This window comes from Vigna unguiculata, chromosome 9 (genome assembly GCF_004118075.2).
Source record: "Vigna unguiculata cultivar IT97K-499-35 chromosome 9, ASM411807v1, whole genome shotgun sequence".
In the NCBI taxonomy this organism is placed as follows: domain Eukaryota; kingdom Viridiplantae; phylum Streptophyta; class Magnoliopsida; order Fabales; family Fabaceae; genus Vigna; species Vigna unguiculata.
In genome coordinates this window covers 21,835,184-21,845,721 of record NC_040287.1, presented here as the reverse complement: position 1 = coordinate 21,845,721, position 10,538 = coordinate 21,835,184, and the positions used below count along the sequence as shown (strand labels likewise).

Here is a 10,538-nt window from a genome sequence, read left to right as displayed (position 1 = left end):
GGAAGATCTTCTTGAGAATTCATCAAGACACATCAAATTTGGCTTGGCAAGAAGAAGAAAATTCAGATTTGGAAAAGGTGTACTCAATCTAATCTTTGGGCTGTGTTCTTGTGTTCTAAATATAGTTTGAAACTCTCTGATTTACTATTTTTTGGTTAAAGCAAGTGTGTGTGATAACCTTGCTGTTTTTGGTTGTTAAAGCAAGTGTGTGTGATAGCCTTGCTGTTGTGTGGTTGTGCAAGTGTGTGGATGCCTTGCATTTGTGTTCCTTATCTTAGAATTTAGATTTATCAATTGTATTTGTAAATCTTGAAATTCTTGTGATATAGTGAATATATCTAGCTGTGGTTTGCTAGATGAACTGGATGTAGATTCGTAAGAATCGAACCAGTATAAATTTCTGTGTGCTTTATCTCTTTCCCTCTATATTTTGTTATAGTACAAATGCTCCGTACATCAAGCATCACACTATACCATTTCAATTGATTCAAAAGCAAAGGTTATTATCAAAACAATTTCAAAGTGCTAAAACTGGGCAAGATTTGTTAAAACCAATTCACCCCCCCTCTTGGTTGTGAAATATTGCTGCATCAATTCTAACAATTTTGTTCTGATTCCTAAAATATTTTATATCTACATTTTATATGGAAAAGTGTAAACTCCACCTTAACTTTTTATGCGGTTTAATTAAACATCACTAATCAATTTTATAATTTAAAGCAAATAAATTTACATGTAGATATTATCAAATTATTTATTTAGATATTATATATAATTATACATAATTATAACATTTAATATAATTTTTCTATTTAAATATAACAATAATTATACAAATATTGAATTAACGGTCGTCTTCCAATCCAATACACTTTCATATTATATACAAACAAACTTATTTTTTCAGGATGAAATCACAATAATGAATTTTGGAAATAAACTTATTTTTTCATATGAAATCACGATAACGAATCTTGGAAATTTTTAGTGCACAATAATCTTGATACAGTCATGAAGTTGTCTTTTCCTTTTTCAGGATTAAACTTTTTATTTGAATGCAGACAAATCCACCAAACAGTTTTTTTCCCTCTTAAAACATTTTTTTTTTCATATATTACTTTCAATGTTTGTAATTTTGTATTCCAAAATATTTATAAAAAAAACAATTCCGCACTTTTTCAACTATATTTAAACTTTTAATTAATATATCCCTTCAAAGATTATAATAACCAATAACCATATGACATTTTAATACATAAATATCACAATAATAATAACCATAATATTATTTGTAACCAATTTATTTATTAATAAACAATTATGAAAACATAATATTTTGTTCCATTTAACAAAAATCAATCCTAATTCTAATAATATCTAACTCTAATATTTGTTATTTGTATAAACAATAATATTATACAATAATATATATATATATATATATATAATAATTATTTACTGCAAATATAATCAATATTTTTTATTTTATAAATATAGAATTAAAACGGGCCAAAACGGCCCGTTTTTGGCCCGTTTTAAATGGGCCGGGCCGGGCTGGCCCGACAAGACAAAATGGGTTGTTTTTTTGGGCCCGGCCCGTGGGGTGGCGGGCCGGCGGGCCGGCGGGCCGGCGGGCCGGCGGGCCGGCGGGCCGGCGGGCCGGCCCGCCATCCTTTTCCTGATATGTTCATTTTGTGGCCCAAAATCAGATTTTAAATCTTTTCATTTCAAATTTAGTTGACTACATGCAAATATGCTTATATTAACATACTACATATGCATTAATACAACAATAGTCCATCATCACAAAGTCCAAACAAATTGAAATGATTAAAACAAAATGTAAATGACGTCTGCCTCTTTCATAGTCATCATGAAGATCACGGTTGCAGTTCCAAAGTGCAAGCTACATAAAAAAAAACAGAAGCATTATTTATCACAATGAATATACAAACTATGTTATTACAGTGAATATACTAAGTATCTGTAATTTATATTAACTATGTTACTCACCTTCAATTTTCATCAATATCCAATTCAGTGCCAGGGTTATTAGATGCAGCCTTAGAAGTACTACTCTCAACTATTCCATTGTCATCATCATCATCATCTTAAAAGAATACATGGAATTATTATTGAAAATATTATTGAAAATATTTAAGTCAGAATTAAAAATTCAAAAGTTACCATATTCACGAAACCCATGCATCCAGCTGCTAGTACAAATAATTTCTTCAACATGTTTTGACAATAGACGACTTCTATACTTATTCAAGATCCTTGAACCAATGCTGAAAGCAGATTCAGATGCAACAGTAGTGATTGGAATGCTCAGCAAGTCCCTAGCCATGATTGACAAATCTGAGAAACGTTGACTATTACTCTTCCACCATTCAAGAACATCCATACTTTCAATAATATCAGCATCCAATGTTGGCTCATCCAAGTATATGTCAAGTTGGTTCTTCCTCGTATTAACAGAAGCTTGAATCTTGCGTTGTTTTAATTCCTAACATAAAAACAATAATCATAGATTAATCAATAAGTTTATGCATAGTAATTTATGTACTAGAAAGTAATTTATGTACTAGAAAGTAATATGACTTACATGAAGTGCATTGGACTTGATAGAATCAATTGAGGATGATGTTGTTGACATATGCATATCCATATGCTTACGCTTTAGGGGATTGGAAGTGTCATTCTTGGAACAATATTCAGAGAACAACTTGTACAATTTTTCTTTAATCTTCTCTAACTTTGCTTCCCAAGTTAGAGGATCTATCTTCTCAAAGCAATAGCCCAATGTTTCCAACTTCATCCTTGGGTCTAAAATTGCCCCAAATGCAAGGACAATGCTATATTCATCCCAGTATTTATCAAACTTTACCATCATCCTTTCAGCCATATCTCTGATAACTTCGTCTTCACCTTTTAAGCTTTCCAGTAAATGGGTTTGGATGGTCCACACTTGTAAAAAGTACAAGTTTGATGTAGGGTAGCATGTGGCAGAAATCATATTTGTGATCTCATAAAAGGGCACTAAGAAAACACAGATTTTTTTCACTCTTTTCCATTTCTCATCACACAGACAATACTTATAATTTTCATCAACCAAGTGGAAACTTCCAAACACTCGTTTATATTTGAGGGCACTTTCAAGCATCAAAAAAGTAGAGTTCCACCTTGTAGGAACATCTATACACAAAGCAGTTTTTGCATCAATGTCCCCTAATTTTTCAATGCATTGTTTAAACTTCATCATCCTACTTTCAGAACCCTTTACATACTTTATGCTCTCCCTAATAAGATCTAATGAATCACCAAGAGCTTTTAGTCCTTCTTGCACAATCAAGTTAAGAATGTGTGCACAACAACGAATATGCATAAACTCACCATCACATACCAAAGAATTTTGCAAAAGAAGCTCACTTTTTAAAGTTCTAATTAGAACATCATTAGTAGATGCATTATCCAAAGTCAAAGAAAATATTCTTTTCTCAATTCCCCAATCATGCAAAAATCCATTTATTTTCTTTGATAGCTCAAAGCCAGTGTGAGGTGGTGGGAAGTGGCAAAAGTTCAAAATTTTAGAGCACAATTTCCAATTTGTGTTAACATAATGTGCTGTCAGAACAATATATCCCTCACCAGTTATAGAAGTCCACAAATCGGATGTCAAACAAATCCTATTTCTGATTTTCCTGAACTCCTCCTTTAGAATTATTTTTTCTTTCATATGTATTTTCATGACATCATTCTTTATTGTATTTCTAGAAACTAAACATGCATCAGGATTGATATAGCTTATCCAAATTCTAAGAGCTTCATACTCAACAAAGTTGAAAGGTAAACCGTGTTGGATAATTAAATTGGCACACAACTGACGGCAAACCATTGGATCTATTCTTCTAGCTTTTAACTTTCCTTGCCCATCCACTATCATTTGCCTAACATCTTCAAATTTAAGTTTAGTACATTTGTCTATGTGACGCTTCAGATGAGATGTGCCACTTTGACTACCAATAACATATTTTTTGTTGCACCCATTACACTTTGCCCTCTCTTTTCCATCATCACCAGCCCCAATCCTTGTAAAATATTTCCATACATCAGAAGTTCTTGACTTTTCAGTTTTCTTACTACTAGAGGATTCTCTAAGTTTTACACTATCATCATCCACATCCTCTTCAACCGCATCAACATTCTTAGACTCATACTCATTACACACAGTTTCAGTTTCATGATCTTTACTTGGAGGAGGACTACTATTAGACTCATGCTCATCCATGATATTAAATCTGGTTCACTAAATCCTAATAAAAAGATGATAAAACAAAAATGAGTATACTGACTCTTCTACAAAGTTACATCAAACTTACAGCAAAATGAGTATACTTACATCAAAATTAGAAATTCCCCCACCGTATAGCATCCAAATGGGGACTGTCTTCTTTTCAACCTTTCGCAAACGTGAAAATTAAGTGGCCAAATCCTTAAGAACCTGTAACATCAGGTCAAACACAGTTTAGTACAACTTATTTAAACAAAGGATTGGGGGAATTTCAGATATCATAACAAAATCCAAATATCAGAACAAAGTTGAAAATTGAAGGATTGGGGGAAAATTGAAGGATGAACAACGAAATTGAAATTGGGGGAAAGTCACGGCGACGGGGGAGTTAGGGTTTGGAAAGTACTGCGGCGGGGAGAGAAGGGGATCGGAGTCTGCCGGGGTGGAGACAATCGGCGGCGAGAGTGGGTGGTGGTGGAGAAGCGACGACGGCTTCAGTATAGGAAGGAAGGAGGGTCGAGTCGAGGTAAGAGGAAGCGTCGGGGGAGTTAGGGTTTGGAAAGTACTGCGGCGGGGAGAGAAGGTGATCGGAGTCTGTCGGGGTGGAGACAATCGGCGGCGAGAGCGGGTGGTGGTGGAGAAGCGACGACGGCTTCAGTATAAGAAGGAGGGTCGAGGTAAGAGGAAGCGTCGGGGGAGTTAGGGTTTCGAAAGTACTGAGGCGGGGAGAGAAGGTGATCGGAGTCTGCCGGGGTGGTGGAGACAATCGGCGGCGAGAGCGGGTGGTGGTGGAGAAGCGACGCTTTGCCTCTGTGTGTGTGGCGCAGAGGTGAGAAGAAGAGTCATGTTGTGGTTTGGTGGTGGGGTGGGGGGTGCGCGCAGTAGGAAAGGGTGGCACTGGCAAAGGAATAGGAAAAAATTAAGAAAAGCAGAAAAATGAATTGTGGGTAATGTGTGTGCGCAGTGTCCTGTCCTCCACCTGTTTTTGTCTTACGGGCCGCGGGCTGGCCCGTTTTGGCCCGCGGGCTGGCCCGCCGGGCCAACGGGCTTGACGGGCCGGGCTGGCATGGGCTGGCGGGCTGAAATTCGTGGCCTGGCCCATACCTTTTCAGCCGGGCTGGCGGGCCGGCCCATCGGGCCGGGCCCATTTTGCCATCCCTAGCGTACGCACAGGTATAACACTAGTTATATCTTGAAAGAAAAAGAAAATCTTTTATCTTAAAAACATAATTTGATAAGTTTTAAATGATTTTTAATTGAAATCCTGTGCTATAGAAAAAAAAAGTTAATAAAATATTACTAAAGTATCACTTTCTAAAATTTAAAAAATAGAATTAATTAAAAACCTTATAGTATAATTATATTTAAAAAACGAGAAATATTTTAAAATAGATAAATATTTTAAAAATATATTAAACTAAAAAATAAAAATAAAAAAGTTACTTTTTTTATTTTATTCGATAAAAATTTAATTTGTTTTAATTGAAATCTTGTGATATAGAAAGAAGATAAGAAAAAATATTAATAACATCAAGTTTTCTAAAAATCTTAAGGGAGAAATATTAAAAAAAATAGAAAATTTAAAAATTTTACAATAGAATTATATTAAAAAATGAGAAAAAATTAAAAAATACAGAAGCATTTTCAAAGTATTTTAAATTCAATATAAAGAAAAAGTATCTTTTTTAATTGTTTTGATAAATGTTTTTAGTTTCATAATTGAAATATAATATAATAAAAAAAAGATAATGAAATATTAGTAAAATTATCAATGTCTAAAAAATAAAAGATATAAATATATAGAAACTTGAGAAGTATTCAACCATAAATACATATTTAAAAAAGCATTTTAAATTAAAAATAGAAAGGATTATTACTTTTTATTAAATTTAATAACATTTTAAGTTTTCTAATTGAAATATTATACTAGAAGAAAGTCCTAATTACTTATGACTAACCAATTATTTAAAAGAAATTACTGTAGAGGTGGTTAAGCGTATATATTAGTTATTAAAATGCTATATTTGATTTGTTCATTGTTAGGCTACGTCAATAATTTTTTAACCTAATTGTGTAAGGCCCATTAAAAATCTGCTTTATTATTTTCTGCCCTAAAGTAAAAGGGTTGCCCCTTGTATTTGGGCCTAGGGCTGGCCCAAGTGATAAAACCAAAACCCTAAGTTAGCCTAACACACTTACTCTCATTATTCCACAAAGCCAGCCGTCATCCCCTTCTTGCTCTCACAAGACGCTCTGTTAGGGTTTTGCCCTAAGCCTTCCCGAACTAGCTCGGAACCAACTCCTACTCCACGTAAGTGCCGCTTTCTAGATTGTATGGGTTCCATTGCTATTCCTTCGTAGTTCACAGTTACAGTTTCATAATACTCCGTCTTTTGTCCCGTTTACCATCTGTTTCAGCTCGCTAGTCCGTTCCTAGAGCTGCCGTGCTCGAGGTCGTGCCGTCAAGGTTTCGGTTAACCCTTTTTCCAGGTACGGGAAGTTAGGGTTTCAAGTTTAAGTTGTTTTTTTGGCATGTTCTTGAGTTTGTTGTTGATTGTATGGGTTAATCATTCGTTTTGATGCGTGGGATATTTTGCATGATTGGCTGGTGTGAAAAAAATAGTTGTTGCAAGTGAAACAGTGGCGAGACCTGATAATCTCGCCCAAGCGAGCCAGTCTCGCCTAGGCGAGACGAACAGGGACTCGCCCAAACCCTATTGCATGAAAGGTCGCCCAGGCGACCCGCTCAATTTTTTTGAGCGAGCGAACATCTCACCCACGCGAGAGGGGTCTCGCCTAAGCGAGATCCCGCGTTGGTTTCTTGATGCTTTTTTCGAGCCCTCGCCTAGGCGAAGGGGGCTCGCTTGAGCGAGCACGTCTCGCCTGAGCGAGATCCTTCGGCTTAAGCGAGGTCTTGGGCGAGGCAGGGCGTAGTGTGATTGTTCTCTTGACTTGGTTGGTGAATGTATGGCTTGAATTTAAGTACTGTGATGAGAGTATGAGACAAATGAGTATGCATGTGTGAGGTAAATCATGAATTGTGAACAATGGGTTGGTACAAACTTAGCATGAAAATTGTATGAGATGATTCATGAAATTGAAATGATGAGTTTGGTATGAATTCGACATGAGACATGAAAGGGTTGGTATCAATGTGACATGGTAACGATATGAGACGGAGTTCCATATTCTGGGTTCGAGAATAAGGAGTTGGTATGGCTTGGTTGAGAATACGAAAGCGATGAATCATGAGAAATTGTATGAGATGTTTGTTTATATTTGGGTGTATGCATGCTGAACCTGTTTGGTTGATTAAGGAAGTTTGGTCCGCGTTAGTGCGTAATTCCTTGGGATTCTCTAGGTGGGATTCCCAAGGTCATGCTTCAGTGGTCGGGACGTAATTCCATGGCCCCTGTTAGTGAGTGTCCATGGTGGTGCCCCATCTGTATAACTAGGTAAGGATTCAAGGTAAGGTTGCATCCTGACACTCTAAGGAGTCAGTTAGTCTCACCTAGAGCGGATTGACTCCTGTGGTGAGAGTAGTAGGAGGCCTGAAATTCATCAAGGGCTAACCTTGTGGTGAGGGAAATTGATTTATTGTAACACTTGTAACACATAGCTCGGGGGTGAGCAGAGGTATCCAGCACAAGTGCAAGCATCCGCTGAATCTAACCAGGTTATACATATCTGGATGAGTCGAGTCAAGTCGTAGTGTATTGATTGAAAAGTCATAACATGCTTGGTTGCTGTATGAATATTGGATGGTAAAAGTATATTTGACTGTATGATGTTAATGTTGTTGGCTCTAGCTTACCATTTTTGTTGTATGGTTGGTTTGTATGTGGCTCTTCTTTTTGGCGATGATCATCAATTCAATTGATGGGAGCAGATGGGCGAGGTTCCCGCGGTCAGCAAGGAAATGGCGATTCCGCTGCTTAGTCATCTGGGCTGGACCTTATGTTTCTTTTCCTCATGGGTTTTCTTTAGGGCTACGACCCATGTATTGGTCTATTCCTTACTATTACTCTCATTTTGTTAGCTTTTATCTGGATTCCGTTGGCATCGTGGTGTGCCCAGTTTGTAGGGGTGTGTTAAGGACCCCAAGACTACTCTACATTACTATTTTGTGTGACGTTCCTTTTAATTCCGCTTAATAATTAAATGGGACGTTACATTTATGGTATCAGAGCGGTCATTCCTTAGGTCTGTGGACTTGGATGTCCACTCAACTTTCTTTGTGTCTTGTGAGTGTTGTTAGTTAAATTCTTGCCTTATTCGAGCCTAACCAAGTGATTTTCTGTGTGCCAGTGAACTATGGCACCTCCTCGCAGGACTTCGCAATCGTCCCAGGGTGACGTGCCCGATATCTCCAGGGCAATAGAGGCGATGGTGGTTGCCATGACGCAGCAAAGCACCGCGATGATGCAGCAGCACGAAGCATCCATGCAACGACAGACAGCGTCATTTGAGCAACAACAACTTGTTATGCAGCAGATGGAGGCTGCTAGGGCAGCTGTTGAGGATGCCCATCGGTAGCACATGGAGGCACTCTGCCAGCTGGAGAAGAACAGGGCGAATGCCCCTGTTTTTGGCCCAGAGCCACGACCACCAGTCAAGGAGTGAAGTCTGGAAGACTTCTTGAAACACCACCCCGTGAAGTTCAACGGAAAGACTAGTCTAGATGCAGTCGATTAGTGGCTGAAGGATCTGGAGAGAATCTTCGATGCAAAGATGTGCCCAGCAGATAACAGGTTGGCCTTTGCCGTCTACATGCTGACCGGGGAAGCTGAACACTAGTGGATGAGCATGAAGTCCATCATGGAGGAGAGAGGAGAGCCTATGACTTGGGAGGCCTTCCGGGGAAAGTTCCTCTCAGAGTATTTCCCCGACAACGTCAGATACGCCAAGGAGGTGGAATTCCTCCAACTCACCCAGGGAAGGAAGTCAGTAGCTGATTATGCTGAGAAGTTCAAGCATCTTAGCCGTTTCTACACCTTGCCACTCGATGAGGAGTAGAGATGCTGAAAGTTTGAAAATAGACTCCGCGGCGACATTCGCTTGATGGTAGCACCCTTGTCCATCAAGGATTTTGCTGCTCTGGTCGAGAAGGCCAGGGTAATAGAGAAGATGAAGAATGAGGTGGAGGGCCAGCGATCTCAACAACCTCAGAGGATTGGTGGACCATCTGGGTCCAAGCCTAGACATGACGAGCGGAGGAGACCATACGACAGACCTCACCATCAGCCTTAGGGGTCTAGGGGTCTTCCTCCCAAGTAGGGTCGAGTCCAGTGCTATATATGTGGAGGTACTCACCTGAGGAGTGCTTGCCCGCGCATGGAGGGTTACCGCAGATGCAACAACTATGGCAAGGAAGGCCACTTTGGGAAGGACTGTCTCAACCTTGCTAGAACAACAACACACCCTCTAGTTCAGACCCCTCACCAGCACCAACGGAGAGACAGAGGCAACAGGCCTCAGGCGACAAGCAGGGTGTATGCCATGACCAAGGCAGAGGCTGCAGGCTTAGATAATCTTGTTATGGGTCGATGCATGATAGCTGGTGAACCTTTGTGTGTACTGTTTGATTCTGGAGCGACATACTCTTTTGTGTCAATTGCTTGTGTGGAGCATTTGGGTATGTCGGTGTGCGAGCTGCAGTTTGAACTTGTAGTATCTACCCCGGCGTCGGGTCTAGTCAGAACGTCGTCCTTGTGTGTTAGGCTTTCGGTAGAGGTAGAGGGACGCAGATACAAGTTAAATCTAATCTGCCTGCCTCTACAAGAGTTGGAGGTGATCTTAGGGATGGATTGGCTCTTTGCCAATCACGTTCTGATAGATTGTCGGGAGAAGAGGTTATTTTTTCCCGACTCAGAGGAGCTTGAGTTGGTTTCTCCTTAAGGGGTGGCGAGGGAGATCTAGAGTGGCGCGCAGTGCTTCATAAACTTCGCCCGTATGGAGGTGGGAGAGAGAGAGAGAGACCATCAGTCATACCTGTGGTACATGAGTTTGAAGACGTGTTTTCGGATGAAGTACCAGGGTTGCCTCCTAGTAGAGAAGTAGAGTTCTCTATTGACCTAGTACTAGGAACGGGCGTGGTGTCGATGGCTCCATATCGTATGGCTCCGGCAGAATTAGTGGAACTCAAGAAACAGATAGAAGAGCTGATGGAGAAACAATTCATCCGACCCAGCACTTCGCCTTGGGGAGCACCAGTGTTATTGGTGAAGAAGAAGGATGGGAGTTC

General features: G+C 39.3%; 2 protein-coding genes across 2 annotated transcripts; one reads left to right on the top strand and one right to left on the bottom strand.

The window, feature by feature from the left end:
• Positions 1–4,682: 4,682 nt before the first annotated feature.
• On the bottom strand, positions 4,683–5,442 carry LOC114163559 (extensin-like). The gene is made up of 2 exons (XM_028047865.1): positions 5,289–5,442; positions 4,683–5,191 (listed from the first exon to the last, which is right to left on the bottom strand). Exons 1-2 carry the CDS (start codon positions 5,440–5,442, stop codon positions 4,683–4,685), a joined length of 663 nt encoding a protein of 220 aa, XP_027903666.1.
• Positions 5,443–9,628: 4,186 nt separating this feature from the next.
• LOC114163558 lies at positions 9,629–10,192 on the top strand. The gene has a single exon (XM_028047864.1). The coding sequence runs from the start codon at positions 9,629–9,631 to the stop codon at positions 10,190–10,192; it is 564 nt and encodes a 187-aa protein (XP_027903665.1).
• The last annotated feature ends 346 nt before the right edge of the window (positions 10,193–10,538 follow it).